This window comes from Barbus barbus (assembly GCF_936440315.1).
Source record: "Barbus barbus genome assembly, chromosome: 19".
NCBI classification, from domain to species: Eukaryota; Metazoa; Chordata; class Actinopteri; order Cypriniformes; family Cyprinidae; genus Barbus; species Barbus barbus.
Genome location: NC_136747.1, coordinates 24,344,065 through 24,370,915, shown reverse-complemented (window position 1 = coordinate 24,370,915; position 26,851 = coordinate 24,344,065). Strand labels below are relative to the sequence as shown.

Sequence of the window (26,851 nt, the reverse complement as noted above, 5' to 3'; positions counted from 1 at the left end):
TATGATGCATTTATCACGTCTTATGTTCAACCGTGCACATATGGCCTTAAAATGATGCTGGTGCTGATTATGACTCTCTCTTTTGGTTAAAAAGTCATATAGATTGAGTGGACTTTGCATTAAAAAAAGTAAATCAATTTGAAAAGTGTTTATTTATTTTATATTTAAATAATACTTGTAAAATTAAATATTTATTCAATATATTTTAAGTCTCTTTGTTCATGTTTTTTTTTTTTTATCCAAGTTTTTATCTAATAGATTTAAATTAGTAATTTAAATAAATAATTTGCTGTATGCTATCATTATTTTAAGCATGCTAGACATTCCCAAGCATACTTTTATATAACTGTATAATTAAATTTAATTTTAGATTTAAATAATAATTATTTATTCATTTGGTTACAAATTAAAATGTTTTTATTATTATTATTATTATTATTATTTTGTTGTTGTAGTAAAATATATGTGTTTGTGATACAATTTGTCTTGTGTTATCAGGTGGGTGAATGAATGTCATGTTTTTAACAATCTGAGCGTATTCTCTGGTGATATGTCGCTGCAGACAGGCCTGAAATGACACTCATGTCGCTTATGAATTTTTCAGAGCTGGATTTGAACAGATTAGATGGAGACTCGGTGTGCCCAACCATGAAGAATGGACAAGATGACCTTCCAGGTAAAATCAAGCCACTGTGAAAGACAGGCTGTGAACTGTGTTTTCATCATATGTGTGCATGCAATATAGTCTTTTGGGGATTTCATGTTTTATACAAATTGCATGATATATATAATTGCATCTCCTTTATAAAAAAACAAAAACAAATGCACACTAGATCACTTCTCATGACTGTTAATATGAATATTTAATAACCATGCTTTATGCATTATCATTAAAACCCTCTTCATTCAGGCATTGCTTATCTATAAATAGTCTTAAGTAGTTTTCTGTATGCAGGACATGCAGCGGCACGAAGCTGTTTGTTTTATTAGGTAAAGATGCCGAAGCTGATAGTCGCCTTGTTTTAAGACATCTTTAGATCTCAAATGAGGCAAATAAAACTTTGGTCTCTGACCGGCCAATTCTGCAGTGGAAACACTTCTAGCTCAGCAAGATCTTAATTGGTTGCGACTCCTTCGCTTTTAACAAATAATGCGGAGGGTGCAACCTCAAATCACAAACATGTGCTGCTTGCACAGATGGAAACGGGGAGTAAGCAAGTTCAAATGCAATTACTGAAGTAAACAGATGTAAAGAGACCTACTTGATGTTTTTGGACTGGATATGTACATAAATGCATATTAATGTTGCTATAATAGTGTATTGCATGAATTTCTCACAAATGCCAATGGTTTTATATTATAATTGGGATATTGTTTTTTTCCCCCCCTCTATGTGAACAGCAGTTTAGTTCATATTTGGACAGTCTGAACTGTCTATCTTATGAAATGACACAGTAGACAGTCCATCCAAAAGATCATTTCTGGGAAAAAAATTAATTGATATGCAGTGTGAACGAAGACTTCTTATTTGATCCGAAATGATTCTAAATTGTAATAGAAATTCCATTATTATTGCTTTAGAATTTTGGAGTATTTGAAGTATGTATTTGTGTGTGGCAGGGTTTGATCTGATCACGCAGTTTCAGTTGGATGTCATTCCCATGAGGGGCGTCAGAAAGGTTGAAGGATCCACACCTCTCCAGGTGGCTTACAGACTCGACCGAGAGGCCAACTTCCAGATCCCAACCAGGTACCGATACATGGTTTAGTGAGTGGTTTATTTTAGTTATAGAACATGTTTATATGGTACAAAACGCATACAAGTGCTTAAAACTTCACTTACATCTTATATGCATCTACATGAACTAAAGCTGGAAATGTCACATAAGCACGCACACACAACCTTGTTGACATCCATAATCTTTGTTTCAGGTGTTACATTATTACAGGTCAGAGACAGGTGTTGTCAGACTCTGAACAGCTTCTAATAATGCAAAAACAGACTTGTCTGAACCCATGCAGATCCTCTCAAGCAGAACACTGCATACCCAGACAACCAGTCTCACTGACACACAAATAGTCACGTTTTAGCTTGGTTGTCAAGTCTTTTGGTTTATTTCTCTGGCCTAGTAAAATGTTTGGCATTTGAGAGACTCTAATAGTCTCCACAGCTAACTGAAAAGCCTATTTTTGTTCTTTAAAGAGTATATATTTTATAATAAACTTTAAAGAGGCAACTGGTAAATATCAGCTATACCCTTGTGAAAAATACTGTGTTAATTACAGATATAATATACTTAAAGGAATAGTTCACCCAAAAATGGCAATTTGCTGAAAATTTACTCCAAGATATAGATGAGTTTGTTTCTTCCTAAGACCAGATGGGTGCCGTCAGAATGAGTCCAAACAGCTGATAAAAACATCACAATAATACACACCTCTCCAGTCCATCAATTAATGTCTTGTGAAGAGAAAAGCTGTATTCAGCTGTATCATTTTTAACTTCAAACCATTGCTTCCAGCTAACACACGAGTCGTCTATCCATAGTATTGTTTTCTCCAGTGATAAAGTCGTCTCATCTGAATCAGGAGAGAAATCTACACGGATCATTCGCCGTTTACAAGCCAAAACTACAAAACAGTTCCAAACTAATTCACTGATGAATTTTGATGTGAGAGGTCAATCAGTGATGGACTTTTTCCCTGTTATTATGAATTATGCACTTGTAATATCTGATATTTTTACATTACAAGTGCACATTTAAAACACAAGGGTAATTATAGAGAATTTGACTGTTATGACCATAGATGGAAACAAAGTCACTGGTTCATTATAATGAATTCAGTATAAGTCAAAATATAAATATAAATGATGTTACAGAGATGAAATCTGACAGTATTTTAATGTGGCATAATGTGACATAAAAGACAAGGCCTGAGTGTTTGGATAACGCTAATCTTCATTAACACAGTCTAAAAACTCTGCTGTAACAAAAGGAAACTGTTACGTAACTGACACTAAATGGCTAATTATGAGATGGACTCTGAGTCTTTGAAGTGCTAATATCTATTTGGGAAAGTGTGACTTGGAAATGGCAAGGGAGAACGTGATTTCTTAAGATTAGAGATTATTCCAATCTGTGTACCTCATTTATTTTACTAGCCAACAGGAAGCTCCATATTTATGGCCTCGCCTTGATCCATTTACAAGCTAGTTAAAGGGCGCTGTAGCTTCATTTGTTAGAGCATCTCCTGCAGAGCGCCTCTGCCCGTTAAAACGCCACACGGGTCAAGCCAAGAGAGCGTGCTTGTAAAACCGGACAGGATAATTGATTCTCAGATGCTGTGGTGTTCTGTCTCTGCCTACAGCCCGGCCTCTGATTCTTTAACACAGTGCAGTGAAAGCCAGCACCGTCCCTTTGAAATAACTCACGGACAACACACAGGCTTTGAAGATGAAAGTGCGCTTGGCTCTGATCTGTTTGGCATTCATAATTTTATCTCAGAGCAACTTGAAGCCGAGCTGCTCTGTGTGTATAATGCAGGGCTATTCCCTTGATGATCAGACAATAATGGAGGTGAATTACTATTCTTAGCTGCAATAGATCCCTTTTATAAATAGATGTGCTTTGTGACAAGTACGTAACTTCATTATGAATTTGCAGAAGCACTTTATGTGGAAGAAACCTGTTAATGCAATGTTATAGTGTAAGCTGTTACATTGCATTTTTGAGAAATTCTTGCAATTCTCGAGAAACGCTCATTTCACTCTTTATTGTTTTATTTTGCTCTTTTATTATTCTTCTATGTTCTATATCATTCCATATATTCAATATTCATATACATTAAAATACATATTTGTAATTTTAAAATGGACTTGAAAATATATATATTTTAAATAACAGTACACATTTAGTTTAGTTTGCATTACATTTACTTTAAAAGTACACATTATTTTTGCATCTAACAGTAGATTACAGATAGATAACCAACAGTATCTTGATTGCTGCTTGCAATTCATCTGTGAAAAATAAGACATATATTCAACATATATCAATATTTGTTGCCCACCAGGCTGAACTTTCCAAGGGGCTTCCCGGATGAGTACTCCTTCATGACCACCTTCCGCATGATCAAGAACACCGTCAACAAGGTGTGGAACATCTGGCAGGTGGTGGATGAAGACGGTTTGAAGCAGGCAGGTATGCGTCTGAATGGAGATCAGCAGGCCCTGGAGTTCTTCCTCACCACTATGGAGGGAGATGTGCAGACCGTCACCTTCCCAGGCCTTTCCGTCCTCTTCAACACTAAATGGCACAAAGTGATGGTTGGTGTGGAGAAGGAGCTGGTGACGCTGTACGTGGACTGTCACCCTGTGGACCAGAAACCCATCAAGAGGAAGGGCTACGTCAACACGGAGGGAGACACTCTGATCGGAAGACTGGATTCTGATCCCAACACCTCTGTAGTGGTGAGAGTCACCAGCTCAATCTTGAATATTTACTAATAAAGTATATATTTAACTTTCTTACATACATTTGCCTGTAGATGATGTAGGGAAAAAATAATTGCATTAGATATTTATTTATTTATTGCCATATTTGCCAGCAAAACATTCAGACATATACCTTTCAAGTTCAAGGCATTACTTTCTGATAGTGAAGTTTTGAAAGGGTTAAGTCTTTCTAAGATTTAAGTTTTTGGAAGTGTTAATTCTTTCTTTTAAAGGGTTAATTTTTTCCTATTTTTTTCTAAGATTAAAATTTTGGAATGGTTAATTCTTTGGAATGGTTAATTCTTTCTAAGATTCAAGTTTTGGAAGGGTTCATTCTTTTGTGTTCTGATTAGGTTTTATGTTAGCTTAGGTTTTGCAGTGGATCTATACTGTAATTGATGAATGTTACTGTCACCCTGCACCTATCAAATCCATCACATCCTGTTACAGTCACTACCTGTGATAAATGCGACTGTCAGTCTGTGTAACTGTCACACTATCTGACATGTGTTACCATCAGTCAATGTAACTGCCAGATTGCTGGACCTCACGCCACTTCCTGTCCAAAGGACAGATAAAAAAATAAGTCTGATAGTGCTGTCAGTCAAACTTATAATGATTTAAAACTGAAAACCTAATTCTGATACATGTAAATAATAAAAGCCTTGTGGTTTAGGATTTGTTTATATAGTCAAATAAAGAAATAACTTCATTGTGTTTGTGTTTTTCCAGTTTGAGTTGCAGTGGATGCTGATTCACTGTGACCCAAAGCGAGCTCAGAGAGAAAGCTGCACCGAACTTCCTCATTCTGAGGTAACTATGCTATTCTCACTTCCTGTTTGGTCTTAAATGAGAATCTGACCAATCACAGTCTCTTTTTCTCATGTTTAACCACTTAAATATGAAGAAATCAGGTCGGTTACCTTCTGAAAGACTAAAAAGTGGTTTGTTGGCCTCCTATCCTCATCAGCAAGCACCTAAAACTCTAAACCTTGTCAGCTAAGATCATCAAACCACTATAGGCTGGTTTTAAAGGGATAGTTCACCCAAAAATGATATTTCTGTCATCATTTACTTACTCTCGAGTTGAGCTAAACCTGTATGAGTTTTTTTCTTCAGTTGAACACAAAAGAAGATATTTTGAAGAATGTTGGTAACCAAAAAGTTGACAATAGCCATTGACTCCCATAGTGTTTTTTTATTTTTTTTTCTCCATACCACAGAAGGCAACGGATACCGTGGTTAAAAAATAATATTTTGAAGAATGTTGGTTTCCAAACAGTTGATGGTAGTCATTGACTTCCATAGTTGTAAAATTATCGACAGTATTACTCTCATTCTATCTTATATGTGTGCTGCATAGGTATGGCCTAAAAATATTGATAGATTATTGCTGTGGCAGTCTGGAAAAGTTAGTTGCCTCAAAAGACCTCGTAACATCTCACTTTGCCACTGAACAGTTGGCATTAATGTCAAAATTCATGCATTTGCTTTGTTTTGATGAGTTGGCCGGCTGGGGCGCTTTCGTAGGCCGCATGTTGTGGCGCCATCTACAGGTGTGCTTTCTCTTTTTGGTGAAGGGGTTTCATTTTCACTAACTCTGCAATAATCTTAATTCTCTCTCTCTCTTGCTTCTTCAGATGTATGCCAATGCTGAGGTATTTGATTTTTTACTTTGTTTTTCCCTTTTTAATCTAATAAATTATTTTTTAGCAAATAATCTACTACATTGCTTTATTGCTGAATTGTCTCATTTGCTACCTGCAATACTTACTTCAATCAACAAAACATGACCCAGAACAGCGTTTATGTATTTATACGCTAGAGGTTATTAACACCGCAAAGTAAATAATGTGTTATTTTATTGAGAAATTTGCTTAACCATAGAAGTTATTTTCTAAATGTGTTGTTCCTTGGCTCGTTTAAACCTTGAACTAATAAAGAGAAGCTGGCAGCGGAGAGCTAATGATTTATATTGTATTCCTTATTGTGTTAAAGTAATTTGTTAAGGTCCTTGGTAGAGAGAGATTATTTTCAACCCTTCCAGTTATTGATTTTGGTATTCAGTGAAAAACATTGATTATATTTGGCTAAAGCAAATAATAAAATCAGTTTGAAAATATTCATGTTTATGTTTACTCATTGTTTCCTTCTCTTGCTCCTTCAACCACCTATAGCCGGATCCCAAGCCGATCCCTGGTCCCCCCGGTCCTGAGGGTCCTGAGGGGCCTCGTGGAGCCCAAGGAGAACCAGGCAGAGACGGGAGAGATGCAAGTCTTTCTGCTCATTAAAAAAAAAATTGAATAAGACCAATTTTAAAAAGTAGTATTGACATGTTCACTGGTGCATATTATACACAAAAATGGCAAATACTGAATTTATTTTTTCAATTTTTGTTTTTATTTAACTTAATATACTATTATTATTTGTATTTTATTTCGTATTATTAATTTATTATTAATTATAATTAATTGTGTTTATTAATAAATCATTCATTTAATTTATTTAATTTTTTATTCATTCTATTTGGAAAAATAGGAAATACAGTATAATTACACTCTGTATGTAAACAGTTGTAGCATTATGAGATTTCCCTATTCATTTGATGTATTGATCTTCAAATCAAAATGATTATGAGTTAACTCATGCTGTTTTGAATTGTCATCATCAGAGTTTTTCCTGTACTAAAAATCATGTGAATCTCCATTAGAGCCGTTCCTTAGACTTCAGCAGCTCAGTCTTCAACACAAGCTAATGAAGCACTTCATCTTTGGTCTTCTTTCGTCTCAGGCAGCTCATTAAGGATTTCTTCTTTTGTTCAGGAAGGCAGGAGCTGCTCATTAGAGATGTTCTTTTGTCAACACCTCTGCCCTGTCTCACTGACTTACTTATTGTTTTTTTAACACACAGTGTCCTTTTCTCGTTTTTTCCTGTTCTTTAGGGTATTCCAGGCACCCCGGGCACTCCTGGAGCTCTGGTAAGTGTGAAACATTGTAGGAACATCTTCATCTCCAACCTCTTTAAGAAGACATTGTTCTTAAACTGAGCAGGAGGTTAAACTCAACAAGATTCATACTAGTTTGGCCTAGAGTTAGGAAAAGGGATGAACTGAAATTGAAATTCAGACCAACACTGATAAATCAGTAATTATTTTCATGTTATGGCAGATTATAAAGATGATATATGAATTAAAATAAAAATAAATAAATAAATAGTTTGTAAACTACAAAGATTACAAAGCAGACATCTAATTTGATACTAGTTTTATTTACTATTTTACTTTACTACTGTATTTACTATGACACCCTTCCCAAAACACAAATAGTTTGTATTCTACAAAGATTATAAAGGTGCTATATATATCCATATATTGTATTTTTAGAGTTTTTTTTAACAATATAGTTTTATACTGTGTATGTATGTATTTGACTAATATACGTTTTAAAAAGTAGTCTTGGCATGTCCAATGGCTTTCTGGTGAATATTATACACAAAAAAATAGATAATCTAATATATTATTAATTTTTAGTTTTATTTAGTATTAATATATTATTAATTTTAATTGTTTATATATATATATAAATAATAAGCCACTAAAAGACAAATAAGATACACAATAGTGTATATATAAATCTACACAAAGAAGTTTAACATAATAAAATGTAAGATATAAAGATTATTAACCTTATAATCTATACTATTAAAAAACAAACCGCTAAAAATAGTTTGTGAGCTAAAAAAAATATAAAGCTGATATCTAAATCTGCTCAAAAAATAAATGAAAAGATTATAAACATGATTAAATTTATACAAAGATTATAAATGTGATATAAGTATTTATTTAAAAATAATGATTAAAAATAAAACATTAAAAATTAATTAATTGTAAGCTAAAACAATTATAAAGCTGATATATAATTATTCCGCACTAAAATTTAAAATATGCAATACAAAATAAATTGGAAGCACTATGAATATGTGCAGATAAAAAGGATAAATTATGATTTTAAAAAATCTTTAGAAAAGCGCATATGTTTTAATAATAATAATAATAACTGTTAATAATAATAATGGAGGGATGCTGGATTTTCCTTGAAAAATAAGAACAGAGTTCTGAGAACTAGATTTGAAGAATGTCCCATGGCAGTGCATTGTATTATACAATATTCTGTATGAGATACATTAGACTAAAATTCAAACTTGGAGTTTATTCAGTAAGACAGAATATTGCCTTTATTGAGCTTGAAAGTTGTACCCAATAAAAAGTTTTGTATTATAACTCCTAATCAGAAAATGCATTTACATGCTGCCAGATCTGAAACCCACCCAATCAATCCAGCTTCCCGTGTCAATATCTGTTAAGGGAAAGTGTGGTTGAATTGCACCATCATCTGGTGTGTCATAAATAGGTCAAACACTGCTCAGATCTGACTCTGTTCCTATCAGATGAGGACAGATGCACCGAGGAGTCCAGCATGGCTAATTACGTTAGCATAGACCCGCTGTATCTTAGCAACGGCTGCAGTCGATGCTGAATGATGATAAAGCTGTTTGTGTGTTGTAGGGCAGTAAAGGAGATCGAGGAGAGATTGGACTGCCAGGACAGAGGGGACTGCAGGGGACACCGGGACTAATGGTCAGTACTGAGACACATGACCTTTACCATTTAATAACACAACCTAAACCAACAATACAATCAATATTTTACAGATTTACATATCGGTTTCACACAAAGTGTAGTATTTCACTGTGCAAAATGAATCACCGTGGAATCCTTTTTTATATGTGTGTAGGGACCGATGGGCCCCATGGGACCACGAGGACCGGTGGGAGAAAGAGTAAGAGATCTTAATAGACAATAATTCTGCAATAATGTAACACAATGTAAAGTCAATAAAAGTGTTTTTGGTGATTCTGCATAATTTGCAGCTAAATAATGAGTAGGTTTATTAATGGAGTCTCTTTTGGGAGAGATTTGATCAGAATTGTGAGAACTGCCTTGATGAGCATAAGAAACTTCATATTAAAAACCTTACTGATCCCAAACAAAATCGTTACAAAAATGAAAATCCAGGTGGGACTGCTGACATTTGGTTTTGTTGGGTTTGTAGGGTCTCCCTGGTTTCCCTGGACCTGCTGGACCCCCTGTGAGTATTTGTTTTCCCTTTTAGGAAAACAATCAAATCCTTCAATGCTAAATGTGTTTGTGTTCTGTTGACATTGTGTTGTCTTATTGTTTTCTTGTCTTTTTGATTGCATTTACTTTCAAAGTAAATAATGCTTTTTAAAGACAAATTATTCACTCTATATTCTATTTCTAGGGACCAGAGACTGTTGGGCCCCCAGTATGTGAAAAACCTGGTTTTACTTTAATTTGTCTCACTCTCAGCTTTTAATTTTACATTTGCACTTTTTAACACTGTTTTCCACTCATGCAGGGAACCCCAGGGAAGCCTGGTATTCCAGGAGATGAGGGAAACATTGGACCAGAGGTCAGAATTCATTACAAAGTGGTACACAATACACTAAGACACATATGAAGGCGTCTTTACACACCTAAGCACAGAGAGTTAAGGCTGCTCTTTGTCTGTTCAGAAGACGTAATGCTAAAATCCAAAGCTAAATTAAGCCTGCTCTGACCCACTTCAGCCCCTAGTATCAAAGTATATAGTTATCATTGCTGTGTAAATGCATTCATGCCACCTCCGAGCTGCATTAAACAGTCTTCTTTGCCACCTTTGCAGTGTGAATTTGGCATTAGATATACATCTTCATACTTAGTCTTATTATTGCAGCATGTTGATTGTTTCTGGTACCTAAATTAAAGTGTTCTTTATGGAATTGAATTTTCCAGGGTCCTCCTGGACCAAGAGGAGGAATTGGGGTCCCAGGACCACCAGGACCTCCAGGACCAGCAGTAAGACCGACTTCTGCCATTTACATTTTTAGCATTTTACATATTTCAAATGCTTTCTTGCTAACTTACACAACTACTTAAATGAGTTTAGTTCAGTTTAATGTAAATATATACATATTTAGCTTTCATTTACGTATATGCATAGTATATTTATACATAAATGGGTATATATATACATGGGGTGTGATTTGTTTAAAAAAGGGGGAGGGGGTATTTGAATGAGAATATCAAATTTCAATGTAGGAATTTAGACAAATCTAGATCTATTTTATCTAAAATAATGTTTTACTGAACTAAATTATTTTTAATATTAACTTTGACTATACAATTATTTGATTGTTTACATTTACCTCATGAGGTATTAAGGTAACTTGCAAAACTGAATGCATTTCAGCATCTATATTGACAAATTTGTATCAATTTCATTCCATCTTATTCCAGGATAAAGCATTTTACTAGTCTGCTTACAACACTGAAAATAAAATCTGTAACACAAGATAAAAATAAGATTTGTTTTGGTCTCATGAAATTAAGATTGTACTTTTGTACAAATTTGTATTAGATTATTACAATAATCTAATATTAACCATTTGTTAGTACAATAACATACAAGTTACTAAACGTACACTCAAAAAGAAAGCCTTGAAGGGAATTTTGGCTGAAGGTTTGCTATTGATTTTCTCTTTTACATTCAAGTTCACGTTTTGTTTTGGACATTCTAAGACATTTTTAGTCTTTGTCCCTTCTGTTAACCCTTACTTAACTGGATCAGGTGACTTCTTTTGGCTTTCAGAGGGTTTAAAACTAATGCAGAGCTTTGACACAGATCTGTTCTGACCATTGTAACATTTGAGGCTTTGCTTGAGTGTGTGTCTCTGAATCTAAACTACGCTGCTGTCATTCTGCTGTCCGTAGGGACCACAAGGTGCTGGGAACCCTGAGGGAAGTGGGGAGACTGTGAGTGCTTGTTAGATTTTAATAATATTCATGTTTCACATGGACACACAAAACCTGCAAATCAGACCTAGATCTTAAAACACAAAAAGATAGAGTATGCGACATGTGGAACTTGGAAAATGTCAACGTGCTCTGTATCTGCTCTATAATTTGTAGGGCTGGGCTGATGATATAGAATTCTCGATTTTAATCGATTCTCATTTTAAGGAAGCGATATCGATTCTTAAACCCAAAGAATCGATCTATACTGTTTTCATTTTTTTCAAGTGAACAAAACTTAATAAAACATTATTTGTAGCACACCTCCCATCCAGTAAATCACAATAATCTTTTTGCTTTGTCCGTTTTGATATGAAAGTCTCAGCTTTCAAATTCTGTCAAACAATACAAAAGTCAAACAATAAATTATGATTTGGCACACTTTAATGTGGCGTGACAGATCACTGTAGCGTCTCACTTCTGGCGACGTGAACAGATCGTCTCTTCCTCTTTACCGCTACTTATAGCACCAAAAGGAAAGAAAGAAAATATAGAAACAGTTCATATAATCGCTCAGAGTTTCAACTGCAGAAAGACATCAGTGAAACAGCATGTAAATAATGTCACATGATACATTTACCTCAGAAAATCCATTTAGTGAACATAAACTTGATAGTTAGAAAAATGAACTGTAGAAAAGAGCATTTTGCTAAATATGTATACTATATTACATATATATTTTTACTTAACCTGTCTATATTTAATGTTTAAATATATCCATAATGAAAACAAGTTATGGCATCCACTGTTTAAATGTTTATATTTCAAAAACAAACTGGAGTAGAAACATAATAATAATCATTAAAAAAGTTAGAATGAATATATAATGTTTTATTAAAAAAAAAAAAACTTTCTAGTACAATTTGAATGTTTGTTTACAAATAAGCATTAGTGTAGTAAAATAGCATTAGTTGACAGTTTTTTTTCCCATGAAAAACAATTAATTTACATTTACATTTACATTTATGCATTTAGCAGACGCTTTATGCAAAACGACTTACATTGCATTTTTTTTTTTTTACATTTTATCAGCTCTACATTTTATATGTACTGTACCTGATTGCTAATATCTAAATGAATCCATATTAAATCAAATTGATTTGAGATCGAAATGTATTTGAATGATGAAGTATATATCAATACCCAGCCCTAATAATTTGTCATTGGCTCATGAAAAGAGCTGACAGTCAGTTGCAGTCTGTTGTGCTCCCTCATCTTAAATCTTCAGTGCTTGGTTTGCATGTCTCTGGTGAGCTCAAGGCTGGTTGTGGGTTATTCTTCACTTCCTGTCTGATCCTACAGTTGATGATGAATAGGCCTGATGCATTTGTGTGTCTCATTTTGCTAGCAGTGCCAGACAACATGTCCAGCTGGACCGCAGGGTCTGCCTGGTCTGCCAGGGATAAAGGTGAGGCGCCAGCCCTAAATGTTAAGAAAATGTTCAAATATAATTATAAAAATGTAAGAAATTGAAATATTGCTTTAAATAAAAAATAAATTATTGAAAACAAACTGTAACGTCTCTTAAAACGTTCCATTTACTTGTTTCTGCAGTTCAGGCCAAACACCAGCTACCTTTCTAATGAATGAGTGTATTATTAAATTGAATCTCTCTTCCAGGGACATCGAGGTCTTCCTGGTGTGGACGGTGCGCCAGGTACCCAAGGTGAAAAGGTAAGATTGCCTTCTTAAGAATGATAAAAATCAAGAAACCGTAATAAACAAGCTCTCCTGAGCTTTAAATCAATAAACACCATAAGCATTTTCTCCTTTATTAACAGGGAGAGCGAGGGGCCGCCGGGGAGCAAGGTCTTCTTGGACGTCCAGGAGATGATGTATGAAAACTTGTTTATTTGGTTATGCATTACAGAGTGTGATGTGTTTTCAATATTGTCTGCGACCAAAAATATCAGTGTCAATTTAAAGTATTGGCATGATTGTGTTTACATACAATATTTGGCGAAGCACTATGTACACAAAACAGGTATTGACGAAAAAAGAAAAAGAAATATCAAATTTCCTTGCAGGGTCAGCGAGGGCCAATCGGATTCCCTGGACCTCATGGTGATAAAGGAGATCGGGTAAGATTTACAACATCTTCATCTGAAGCAGACCAGGAGAAGAGTGAGAAACCAGAGGAATGCTTACAAAGCAATATCCTTGAGTCTGGACAATGCATGAAATAATTACATTTGTTTAAAACTCAATACAGCCAATCGAATAACGTCTGCAGTGATTTTAAAACTGCTCTGTGAGCAGATATGCAGATTGTATGCAGAACAAAAAGCAAGTGTTGGTATATTATAAGAGCTAGCCTGTGTTTTCTATGTCTACAGGGTCCTCCTGGATTCAACGGAATCCCAGGACCTACTGGACCACCAGGATCACCAGTATGTGAGCTGTAGTTCATAGATTTTTTTTTTTTATTTATCAAATATTTGATCAAAATGTTCTGAACTAAAGTCTGGTATCAAAATACAGAGGTGTTAAGTCTTTTATTTATCGGATGTTTATGAAAAGAGAATGTACAACAGATTTTATAGGTTAGAAAACATGATTTTAGAGCTAGCCTGTGTGTTATACTCTATGCTCAGTTTTGTGATTTATACAGTTTAATGTAATATTCAATAATATTAATATTTGTGTGTCTTAACAGGGTGTTGAAGGCATCAGAGGGCGACAGGGACATCCTGGGCCTAAAGGAGACGATGTGAGTTATTGCTGTCCATATGATCTATCCTACTCAAAAACTCTAATATACAAGAATTCTAATATGTTGTTTTAGGGTGCGATTGGAGCACCGGGAGAGAAAGGAGCTTCTGGAGCCAAGGGTGACACTGTGAGTGACTGATTCATCAGATTTATGCTTAAAATGACCTTCATATTCACCGTCACTGGAATAATTATGAAACGGTGCTGGAAGAGTTATCTGAAATGTCAACTTTAAAGATGATGAAGATTGTTTATTTTGTAGGGTGAGCCAGGAAAGCATGGATCTGATGGAGCACCAGGAGCTCCAGGAGAGAAGGTGAGTCATGATGATCATTTTCATGATAATGCATAGAATTCAGAATGTATAGTTGTACATGGTGCACTGCAGTGGATATATTTTTGTGTGATACTGAATTTTACATATTTGATTATTAAAATGCATATTGTTATGTGACAAAATGATTCTCAAATCTGATAAAAACCGAAGAAGAATTTAAGATTTTGCTGTCTGCTTGACAGGGAGATCCAGGTCTGCCCGGAGCCATTGGTGTCAGGGGAATTGTGGGAATTCCAGTGAGTTAATCAGCATGTGCATATGTTTAATGTTATTCTGCTGTGCTTTTCCTGAAATGATTCTCAAAGCTGATGCTGGTACTCTGAATGCTGTTACAGTAAATGAGGGTTTGCCTGCAATACAGCAAACACTGTATTTACCTGAGGGTGTGTGTATGCTGACACCAACAAACTTTAAATGAAGAGATTTCCACTCATTTGTAATCTGAAACTCACCTTGGCTAAACAATGCTGCATCTCAAATTTAGGGTTTACCAGGAAAACAGGGACTCGTGGGGCCTGCAGGCCAGAAGGTAAAACTTAATTTACATGAAAATTAAATATGCTGAATCTCATTTAAATTTGAAAACAGTGATGCACGACAAGCAATCGCGCTCTCTTTTGCAGGGTGAAACTGGCACTGTAGGACAGACTGGTCCAGTTGGGCTTCCTGGTAAAAATGTAAGTATTATGATAGTAGCTGTTTGTTTGTGTATACATTTAAAGACATTGTTATATGTTAATTTTCTATTTAGGGAGCACTTGGACCATCAGGAGAAGATGGAACTCCAGGAGCCAAAGGAGCCACTGTAATAAAAGCATAATTTGAACATATACATAAATATTTGTTTTTTTCTTTTTTAATTTTTGAAAAATTTTAAGAACTTTTTTTTTTTCATTGGTTACAATTGGTTAGATTGTAATTCATGGTAATTTCTAAAAATGGATTCAATTAAACAACAAACTTCCTTCCTCAGGGTGAACCAGGAAAACAGGGTCCAGTTGGCCCAATGGGCCTGCAAGGAATCCAGGTGGGTTGGGCTGTTGGTCTGATTATGGATCTTTAATGGTTGTGTCCCAATTTGCATGCATACAGTATACTATGCACCAAACATATACTGTCTTTTCCATCTCCAGCAAAGTATATGTAAGAAAATAGTAAGTGTGCAAGTAAAAACAAACTAAATTGTGTATTAATAGCACCTTTTGTTGCAGAAGTGCACAATTAAGTTCTAGAATTTAGATAAATAATACATTTAGTATCAATATACAATCACTTAATTATTTATTTATTAATTTATGTTTACCTTTAAATTCAATATTGCTGTTTTTAGGCTAAAAAAAATCTAAAAACTTCAACTTATCGTTTCTGCAGGTCTTAAAAGGGTTTTAAAAAGTCTTAATTTCCCTTCCACAAACAAAGGGCTGAAAGGGTCTTAAATTGAACCAGAATGGCTTAAATTCAAATATTGCATGCACTGCAAAAAATGAATACAGTAGTTTTGTTCTGCTTACTAGTACAAATATCTAAACATCCTTAAGTAAAGATATATTTACTTAAGATGTAAACTCAACATATGAAGTCTTGTTTTCTGAGATATTAAACACCATAAAGTGAGCTGTTGCATGCTTAAAAAATGTGGATTGGGGAATAAAAACTTGTTTTCCCTTTCGATTTCTTTTTCAGCCTTTTCGCAGTTATTCGTTCTTGTTTACTTCTTTCATTTTGATCAATTTCTCAGAAAACAAGACTTTATTTTAAAGTTAATATGAGGAAATATGGAGGAAGAACATGACTTTTGTGCAGTGTGTTTAGATTTTCTTATATAATAAATTAAAAATAATAGCGATCTATTGGAAATTGATAAAAACTTTAAAGCATCACTAATACAAATATTCCTTTAATTTTTTTCTTTGGTCTTAAAAAGTCTTTTTCTTTCATAAAACCTACGAGACTGTTATATACTGTAGTCTCTGTTGGACAATATTAGCTTAAAAGCATGCAGTCATGCACCCTTTGCATACTATTTTCAGTATCAAATGATAGGTGATGCACTAAAACTAACTCCGCATAATAATTATACAAAACATGTTTGTGTAATATTATGTCTAACTCATTCAGAAAAAAAATGGGTGGCTATTCACACCATTTTCTCTATTTATCATAATTACAGTACATGAATGAGTACTGATAAAAGGCAATTATTTGATGAAGTGCTATACAATTATACATTGTTATTGTAATTCTTTATCTTGACTACTTCCACAGGGAGATAAAGGTGACCACGGACTCATGGGCCCTCGTGGAATCAAGGGTCACACGGGCCATAAAGGAGACCAGGTCATTGCTCATTGTTCATTCTGATAATCTTAACACAGAATGTATTATTGCCCTTTGTGTGTGTATGATCATGTATTTTTCTTATTTTAGGGCCCGATGGGTCCCGTTGGTCCCAAAGGAAGTGAGGTAAATTAGAAAGTACTCAGTGACCATTTAGATTCCTGCTGCTTCCTGCACTTGTATGAGTGCTGTGTAATTTTATTTTACTCTCATCGCTCTACAGGGAGATCCAGGTGTTGCAGGAGAACCAGGCATAAAGGGTGATCAGGTTCGCAATATTTATAGCAGCATATTTGTCACACCCTCTAATTATGAAATTCCAGTATGTGTACAGTTGTGTGATGGTTTTTAATAATGGTTTACAGGGGCCTCCGGGTATTACTGGCATCAAGGGTGAGGTAAGTGTGCTATCATTCATAAACACTCATATTATTGGAGTTTTAGGTTGTACCAGACCAAAAAAATCTAAAATCTACAGAAGCTACAGAAGATACTTGCATGTTTTTCAGAAGACAAATTAAGTTAAATTTACCTTGATCTTCAAATTCAAAAAGTTTTCACGCCCCGTCTCTTAATGCATGGTTTTTCCTTCTGGAGCATCAGTGAGCGTTTGAACTTTCTGTAATATTTGCATATGAGTCCCTCAGTTGTCCTCAGTGAAAAGATGAATCTCAAAATCATACAGTCATTGTTGGAAAAGGTTCAAATACACAAAAATGCTGGAAAACCAAAGAATTTGTGGGACCTGAAGGATTTTTCTGAAGAAAAGCAGGTAGTTTAACTGTTCAGGACAAACAAGGGACTCATGAACAACTATCACTAAACAAAAAAACACAGTATTAAGAATCAAGTGTATGTAAACTTTTGAACGGGGTCATTTTTATAAATTCATGCATTTTGTATGATCCCTCTTATTTTGGTAAAATAATTAACATTTTGCAGATTCTGAAAGGTGTATATAAAGTTTTGACTTCAACTGTATATACATTCTTGTTTGATCTAAGCGTGGAGAGAAAGGCCAGAGAGGAGCTACAGGAGCTGATGGTCGTCCAGGACAGCCGGGTCATGAGGGTCTGACCGGACCACAGGGAGCCATAGGTCTGGAGGGGGAACGAGGACAACCAGGACCCGCTGGTCCCAGAGGTCTACCTGTGAGTACATTGCTTTGTGACATTGTTCATCTTTTGAATGGAAATGCTTGCTCTGCAGTTGTTGCTGATGTTGTTCTCAATTTAATTTAATAGGGGCTCAAGATGAGTGACGAGAAGATTCGTGACATTTGCTCTGCTATTGTTGAAGGCATGACATCTCATTAGTTAATAATCACTTTAAATCACCAACATCAACTTTATTTTGCTTTATAAATGGCAACTAATGTATAACATTGTATTTTATCAAACAGAACATTTAGATGCCTACAAGAAGGAAGTAGCCAAGAAGCCTCTTCCCATTGTAGCCGCTGGAACTCCAGGACCCATGGGACCACCTGGACCACCGGGACCAACAGGTCCTGCTGGAGAAGCCGGACCCAGAGGGATCATGGGCCCCAAGGGGCCTCAAGGATACTACGGTCTTCCTGGAAAACCAGGAGTCAAAGGTACCATTAGTTTGAATCTCACGTCCTCTGATATCTCTGAACCGTGTATCAGTGTCCCAATTAGTGCTCTGCTCTCAGCTCAATTACAGCTGAGTTCTTGAGGATGCAGTTAATGCTGAGTCTTTGATTGCTAACTTCTTGATTAGTTTTTTTTTATTGCCTATGAATTCTCAATATTAAACTCTCATAACTATGAAATACTGAGTTAAGCTTCTGCTGCATCATGCTAATACACTGTAAAAAAGTGATGTAATATCATATAATGTGCACAACTGAGTACCCCTGCAAGAATCAGCCATTTTTATAACATTCCATGAGTGTATTTTGCCTCAGGCAGAATTTACAGGCTAAAACTGTGAGCACAAAATTATTTCCATCAGTCGCTGGTCACTGAAGGGTAGCAGGCTCCAGAATGTTTTGCACTGCAGTTCTTTTGTCCTCACAAGCGCAGGCTGTTGTACAGTGAGTGCAGTCGGCCCTAATTGCCAGCAAGCCGAGGAGGAATGCTACGCTTGCTAATGAAACAGAGATTGAGATGCAGTAACAGGATAATTAGAGAAGCCCCTGACAGCATCTCAATCTACCTCAGTTATTTCTGCAGAACCTCTGAGGATGAGAGCATGTTTATTGAAGTTTATAAATGCAAACATTCTTGACTGTATAAATGTCAGCAGGCACAGAGGTTTCCCGGGTCCTTTACAAGAGCTTAAAATATAAGAATTTTACCATCAGTTCAGGTCAGAGACCTGAGGTGTGATTGCAGAGCTTTTGTGTTCAGTACTATAGTGTGTATTTGTGCTAGCATTGCACCATGAAACCATTGCTGATTTTTTTCTGGCCCAAACACACACCCCTCTTTTCTAACCAAATAATAAAATGCACCCCCCAAATATGTAAACATAAAAGTGCCATAATATTATCTGATGCTGCTGATGATTATCTGACTAAGGCCTGTGCCATTGCTTTTTGTTTTTATTGTATTATGCATCTTTTTATGCGTCTATTTTTTGGGGGTAAAACACTTTGAATTACTGTTGTTTATGAAATGTGCTACATAAATAAATTTGCTGTGCCATACTCTTAGATTGTGTTTTGTCTATGGCGAGTTACGATGTGATTGACGACTTTGTCTAATAATTTTTCTGGTTCTGTATTTGTGTAGGTGATGCAGGACAAAAAGGTGACAAGGGAGATAACGGAATTGGAATTCCAGGAATTCCTGGAGAACCCGGACCACAAGGTTCGAAATGTTAAACCTCAACTTTCTGCTAATCATATTTTACCATCATTTCAAAAGATAACTACAGAAGGCCGTTTCCGCCACTGAATAATAATAAAAAAAAAGGTTATTATCTCCCAATTCTGACTTTTTCACAAAATTGTGCTATATAAACTCACAATTGCGAGTAATAAAGTCAGAATTGCGAGATATAAACTCGCAATTCTGACTTTTTTTCTCAGAATTGTGAGATATAAACTCCCAATTGTGAGTTAAAGTCCAGATTTGAGGGGGGAAAAAGACTGATATGTTCTCAGAATTGCGTAAGGTAATGTGTATTTGGCTAGTATAGTAATGCGTAGTTGGCGTGCTGTCCTGGGGAAGGGCTCTGAGCTCGGGAATGGCCCGAACCCAGAATACCCCCCATAGTGTGGTGAGAACTCTAGTGGTAACCTCTTGAGTGGAGAAGAGGCGGTGGAGGGATGTGAATGGAGGTATGTCAGCTGTATTTATATCCGTCCATTGATTAACTTGAGTGCGTTCCTCTTGTGTTAATTAGGCTAAGTATCTGACGTGCTCCTCCCGAACTTTAATAAAACATCATTTCGTCTTCCAATTGCGAGTTTATATCACACAATTCTGACTTTATTTCTCAGAATTGCGAGTTTATAATCACGCAATTATGAGAAAAACAGTCTGAATTAGGAGATAAAAGTCGCAATAACCTTTTTTATTCAGTGGCGGAAACGGGCTTCCATAGATAACAGAGCCATTGTGAAGACCTAGAAAAAAAAAATGGTACTATGTTACTGTCGACTTACTGTCGATATCAACATTTTCAAAACCCTACCAGGACCAACTGGCAAGCCTGGCATCGGTAAGGACGGTCAGGACGGGGTCAGAGGAGACACCGGTGTGCCAGGAACACCAGGAACCCCTGGACCCAGAGGACCTCCGGGCGCCCCTGGTCTTTGTGATCCTTCAAACTGCTTTAGGCCTCAACCTCTTTACCTGGTTGGCGGGAAGAAGTCTGTCAACATCAAGGGTCCATGAACAGAAACCTAGAAACCTTCATCACAGTGATCATCAGGTCCATCTCAGACAAACTTGAAGAGACTTCAGATAGCGAGCAGACGGCGAGAGAAACAAACGTGACGGATGTATAGAGACATACGGATGCAGCCCCTGATAGTGGATCCAGTTCACATGGTTTATTGTTGTACATAAACTAGAAGAAAATGTGTTTGTTCTTTCAGATGGTTTACAGGAAATCGCAGATAAATTAATTGGAAATTGATGTTTCAGCTCTTTGCCACAAACTGGTTACACAAACCACTACATGCCATAGAATTGCAATTCTGCAAGTGATTTAAAATATTTTTTTCATGAAATGTGATTGTAAAGACCGATTTTTAGACATGGTGCCAGACGTTAAGCTACGCTAACACATTGACAGTGTGATCCAACAACAGCTTGAAATAAAAGCTTTTCACCACCATGCTACCAGCGTGCAACGGTTTATTTATCATGACAAGCTTTAATAAGAGGTTTGTCAACATACCTGCAGATACAATACCCATATTATACTATTAGTTGCAGGAAATGCAATGAAGGCAAATGCTGATGTTTTTTAGGAGGCTGGATTATGTGTAACATTACATTACATGCAATCTGGATTACATAATCAGATTCCAAAAATAAAGTGCTTGTAATTAGATTACATTTTAAGAAACATAATCAGATTGTTACTTTTTTATAGATTACATAACACATTATTCATTCAATGACATTTACTCTAATTCTTCAATTTCCTTAAATTTTCTTTTGGAAAACAAATTTTACCACTTATCGCGTCATTTAAGCATGTATTATATGTCTTTGGAAACCTTATTTGTGTGTCAGTTAATAATCACAATTACATGCAGGAAAACAAGAACTTGTTTTCTTTTTATTTTACAGTGTTCATGGAAGTCCTTTTATATTAGTTAATACATTTGATCATTCATGGTATGTGTCTTTAGACTGTTTTTCAGGAATAAAACATGCAAACTTGTAAATTCATTAATTAAGATCACTGTATATGGTATAAACTTAACAGATTTTTTCTCTCACAATAAGAAACCAATTGTAGTAAATGGACTTGATCCAGTCTTTATTAACACACGCGCTCTCCCCACACATACACATATATCAACCTAATTAAGAACTGTAAAACTGTAGCACCAGAGAATCAGTATAAACAAGTGGATTACACCATGCATAAATTATACTATTTTACATCACCTGCACCTGTAGTTCGTTAGAATAATTTAATGCAAATTGATATGGAAAAACAAATACAGTCATTATTGGCTTGAAGAAGCCAAACTAACAGGAGGATACAAAGTCAAAAAGCAACTATATTTGAATAAAGTGAAGAACGTGATAGCAATGCTGATAGCGAGTATTTCTTTGGCTAAAGCACCATTAATTTACATAAATTTGCATCAGTAATAAGCTCAGCTTTTCAAAATACATCACCAAAACATCATGTTTTGAATGTGATTCTTGAAGGCAGGGCAAAGGTGGACAAAAAAAATGATAAAGTGTGTATATAATACTCATTACAAAGAGCTTTATCGTGGACACTGAATTAGAACGTAAACAACAAGTCTATACTGTAATTATATTTGAATGCAAAACCAGATGTTATAATCAACATATTCAAATCATTCTTATCCACTAATGATGCTGCATGTTATTTCAGCCATTTTACTAAAGTCAACACATGGTCTCTCTTTAAAAACCTCACCCTGCAAAGACAGAACATGCAAAATAATGGGGACTTTCTGATTGTCTGGGAGAAAAAAACAAACTAACTAAAAAAACAGACCACACCGTCTTTCACAGAGACACCTATCTGTCAGGTTAGTGTAAAAAAAAAAAAAAAAGTTCTACATGCTCTACAAAGAAGAGGTCAAAAAATTAACTAATCATGTAATACTGAAAATTCATTTTAAGGATATTATGATCTTAAAGGAGAAAATAAACTAACATTTAGTTTAAACAACTACAAGACTGAAAAGTCAATCTTGATTATTTTGGATATTACAATTTCGGTCAAGTGATCTCAAAAACAACTACAACGTTCTGGTATAAGTCTATTCTTGACCTCACTGATGCCCGTCAGTTGAAGATGAATTGCATCCCTGTTTGTGGGCTGAGGAGAGTTCGTTTTGAAGCAGTCTCTCCTCTTTCAATGGCTTTAATTGGCTCACAAGGGAGCAATCTGCAGGATCGATCCATCTGAGCGCTTTAGTGACACAAAAGATAGTACTGCTTTAACTAGGACTTTGTGTTCTGAAACTCCCATAATAACCAACGCAATGGCTTTTGAAGAGAGGTGCTACACAAAACTATTACAAATGCATTATAAGAGGCGTCAGTCGTGTATTTATGCAGTGACAACCTTTGTGACAAACCAGCCATGTTAAACTATCAAACAGGCACTGAATTGTGCAGCTGCCTTTCAGGCATCACAAAAAAAAAGTTTAATGATCCAAAATAAAAAAAACAGCAAGTTGTTTACCAAATGCATGGATACAAAAGAGATATCTTACAAAACGTAGACTAAAAAGAGCAGAAATGCATTTCTCCATCACCTCCAGGACCTCTAATGATCCTTATTGAGATTTCCTATTGATGAGAGAAAAAGTGTCCCGCTGTGTTTTTCCCAGAGCAACGGAACGAACATCAATAAAAATCAAGTAGAGAATTCCCCAGACCTCCTGACCTGCTACAGACATCACTAACAATAGATCGACTCGTGATTACTGATCAATGACCTCAGTAAACGCTGTCAGCAGAACTCGAGTGTGGACGGCACAATTGTGTCATTATGAGATCACAGTCGGGGAAGTAAATGTCTTTCTTTCGTAACAGGAATTCTCATCCTGTTATACAGAAAGCCTGGAAAGTCTTGACTTGAAGTAAATGACCTTGATGTTGAGCTTAAACCCACCACTCCTCTAATAAAAAAATAACAATAAAATCCTAACCGACTCTGACCGGCAGGACACTAGAGGGCTTTTCATACTTAAAACTGTTCACCAAGGGCCATTTTTAACCCCGGGTTAGTAAGATTCACACTATAGAGCGTTAGAAATCAATCCTGGGTAATGGGTTTGTAGAGGTTTCATATTCTACATTTTTTAAACCTTTGGAAGGTTAAATACATTGGGCAAGTACAGTACTCAACATTATTTTATTATTAAACATTTTTTGTCTCTATTTAGCATGTTTTACTATCTTTCAGACACTGTACCTAAAAATTTCAAAACCCAATTTTTTTGAGCAGTTAATTACAGTGACTATTTTTCAAGCTATTTGTGATTAATTCATAAGGATTTTTACTGAAATTTAACAAACTTGATTTTGAATAACTTTACAAATGATTGGTGAACCAGTTGAACTGATTCATTGAGAAAATTTCAAAATTTCAAAATTTAATGACTCAAAGTTTATTTAAAGTTTATAATGAAAATATATATTCACTGTAGAAACTTCCATAACATTTCCATGTTTCCATAAAGTTTGGCAAAAAAAAAAAAAGTTTATATAATGTGCGTACTAATATATATATGCACACATTTTCCATGATTTTTCATAGGGAAAAAAAAGATTTATATTTTTTTCTGACTGTAGGGTTCTTGTATTTATTGCATTTATTTTATGATTAATATCTTGCTAAACAAATCCCCATAAAGCATTGTTTTGACGTTTTACACCTTCAGCACCACTATTCTGTCAATCCTGCTCGAGCTAGACTTCATAACCCGGAGCTGAAAGTGCTAATGCTACATGCCAACACCTTTTCAAAACTTAAAGTGTGAAACGTTGCTTAACCCAGGATTAAAAGTGGCCTTAACTCAGGGTTCAAGAACACATTAGCTGTGGTGAAAAGCCTATGACAAACACACGTATAAACACACACATTCACTCACCCCTCAGACTCTGTAGTTCTCCTGATGTTACAGAACATGTTCTTGGCTTACTAAATGTCCAAGTTCATAAATAGTTGTTAGCCCAGGACAGTGAGGGTGTATTAAGTCCCCTTGACGTTTTTGGTGTGAGGTCTTGATGCCAGACTGGCATAGTAGGCACATTGTGAGGGGTCACACTGCCCCAGCGGTCCAGGAGGTCCGGGCTGACCGTGAGGACCAGGATTACCAGGCTCTCCCTGAGCACCTGCGGATCCAGGAAGACCGTCTTTTCCATATCCTGGCATACCTGCAGGACCTGTGGCAAATACTGTCTCAGCTGCTGTTCATCATTCCAACAATCACAATTTACCCAAAAATAGTAAGGAGTAGAATGGTCTTATAAATAGGTAATTCATTTTACCAAAATCCTCAATACTGTAATGCAAAAACATCTGTACAGAAAATATTCTCTTGTAAAAATTATTTTAAAATATTAGCATTAAAGGTCATTTTTAAAATTTTACGTTGGTGTTGGTCTTTTTCTTAACAGATTATGTATTTGGATGAATCTCATTAAAACTGAGTCAATGCAAAAATGCTCTTACCCATGGGACCTATTGGACCAGGCTCTCCTCTCTGTCCAACACCGTCCTCTCCCTTTTCACCTCTTGCACCTCGTTCACCTGAAAAAAAAAAGAGAAAGGTGTGTGGGGATTTTTTTATTTTTTTTAAAGGTTTAACATCAAACATCAAGTAAATTAACAATCTGAAATTAGCTTTGCAGTACCTTTAGGACCAACTGGACCTCTGAGTCCTTCTGCTCCATTTTGTCCAGGTATTCCAGGCTCTCCAGGTGGACCTTGTCGGCCAGGAGGTCCATCTTTACCTGCCGGACCAGGTGGACCGGTGCGGCCAACTGAGCTCTTGATATGTGCAGGTTGCATTGAAGCCATGAGGTAAGCTAACTTAGCTGTGAAAATCAATGGAAATCTTGGGAAATGTAAAAAGACAGTAAAATATATAAAAAAAAATCTTTGCCAAATGAATCTCACCATCCAACTGTTTGGAGAGTTCCTCCTGAATGAGCCGCCGCATTTGTTCCAGTGATGGCGACTCACCCTTAAAAAAACATCGAAATGACGTCATGCTCTTTATAATATCATTAGTGTCACACACGTTCCATTAAAAATACTAAAGAAGACTCACTCTGAGACCTGGGAGACCTGCCTGTCCTGGAGAACCAGGGGATCCAGGGGGACCCACTTCTCCTGGGGGTCCCGACATGCCCATCATTCCTGTGTGACCCTTCCTGCCGGGAGGCCCAGGGTTTCCCGGAATGCCCGGATCACCAACAGGTCCTTTGTCTCCTTTTATTCCATTATCACCCTACAAGAACGAGCAACACAGTAAGTTCTGATTTGATTTGAGAGGCGCATATGTGGATGGATGGATTGATGGATGGACAGATACCTTTTCTCCTTTATGTCCTCTGTCTCCTGGTTTTCCTGACATGCCCTAAAATAAAAAAAATACATGATTAGCTGGAAAAATTATGAAAAGGTGTTGCTATAATATTAATGAATCATTACTCACTTGTTTGCCCTCTGGGCCAACTGGACCAGTCAGACCCTGAGGGAAAAACACAAGTGTAAATATAGACAGGCAGATAGCAAAAACCCTTCATATCCACTTGGGACTGAGTGCTTTCAGCTTCTATAGATTTACAAGGCTTGTTTGTACAAGTATAAAAGCTTAACTTTACTAATTAAACTGAGAGTCCCAAAGCAACATCTCCACTCACCGATGGCCCTTTTGGACCTGGGAAGCCGGGTAATCCTGGACTCCCTGTTTCACCTTTGTGTCCTGGCTGACCCTGAAACATGATAAAACAAAGTGATCATTTACATTAATCAACTTTATTACCTAGGTGGTAGAATTATTGTTTATCATTATTATTATTATTATTATTAATAATAGGTTTAAAGTTCAGGCTGATATGTAGACATATAACTTTGTGAGTGTAAAAATTAGTACAAATTTTTTTTTTTTTTTAAAGGCTGCATTTATTTGAACTACAATGCACTACATTCAAACAGGAATATTGTGAAATATTATTACAATTTATAAATAACTTTTCTATTTTAATATATTGTAAGATGTAATTGATTCCTATTGTGGCAAAGCTGAATTTTCATCAGCCATTTACTCCAGTTTTCAACACACCATTAAAATATGCTGCTTTGGTGCTCAAGGAAAATTTCTTATTATTATCAATGTTAA

The 26,851-nt window shown here is 35.8% G+C and overlaps 2 protein-coding genes across 2 annotated transcripts in view; one reads left to right on the top strand and one right to left on the bottom strand.

Moving 5' to 3' along the window:
• Positions 1 to 612: 612 nt before the first annotated feature.
• On the top strand, positions 613 to 20,663 carry LOC306885824 (uncharacterized protein; the record flags this gene model as incomplete). Its single annotated transcript, XM_079442607.1, has 36 exons — positions 613 to 676; positions 1,621 to 1,750; positions 4,075 to 4,471; positions 5,228 to 5,308; positions 6,136 to 6,153; positions 6,673 to 6,765; positions 7,437 to 7,472; positions 9,060 to 9,131; positions 9,289 to 9,333; positions 9,607 to 9,642; positions 9,817 to 9,840; positions 9,934 to 9,987; positions 10,350 to 10,412; positions 11,328 to 11,369; positions 12,760 to 12,816; positions 13,029 to 13,082; positions 13,190 to 13,243; positions 13,436 to 13,489; positions 13,745 to 13,798; positions 14,065 to 14,118; positions 14,194 to 14,247; positions 14,383 to 14,436; positions 14,640 to 14,693; positions 14,942 to 14,986; positions 15,081 to 15,134; positions 15,209 to 15,262; positions 15,431 to 15,484; positions 16,723 to 16,794; positions 16,885 to 16,920; positions 17,018 to 17,062; positions 17,160 to 17,192; positions 17,799 to 17,945; positions 18,039 to 18,093; positions 18,197 to 18,391; positions 19,554 to 19,631; positions 20,464 to 20,663. Exons 1-36 carry the CDS (start codon positions 649 to 651, stop codon positions 20,661 to 20,663), a joined length of 2,676 nt encoding a protein of 891 aa, XP_079298733.1. The 5' UTR covers positions 613 to 648.
• A 144-nt stretch (positions 20,664 to 20,807) lies between these two features.
• The window catches only part of LOC306885823 (uncharacterized protein), a 56,837-nt gene continuing 50,793 nt past the window's right edge, over positions 20,808 to 26,851 (bottom strand). The window contains exons 57-64 of the mRNA XM_079442606.1: positions 26,373 to 26,444; positions 26,165 to 26,200; positions 26,042 to 26,086; positions 25,778 to 25,957; positions 25,624 to 25,690; positions 25,359 to 25,541; positions 25,177 to 25,254; positions 20,808 to 24,887 (exon numbers count right to left, since the gene is read on the bottom strand). Coding sequence (XP_079298732.1) covers positions 24,694 to 24,887; positions 25,177 to 25,254; positions 25,359 to 25,541; positions 25,624 to 25,690; positions 25,778 to 25,957; positions 26,042 to 26,086; positions 26,165 to 26,200; positions 26,373 to 26,444 — 855 coding nt within the window. The 3' untranslated portion in view covers positions 20,808 to 24,693. The remainder of the gene's footprint in view (positions 24,888 to 25,176; positions 25,255 to 25,358; positions 25,542 to 25,623; positions 25,691 to 25,777; positions 25,958 to 26,041; positions 26,087 to 26,164; positions 26,201 to 26,372; positions 26,445 to 26,851) is intronic.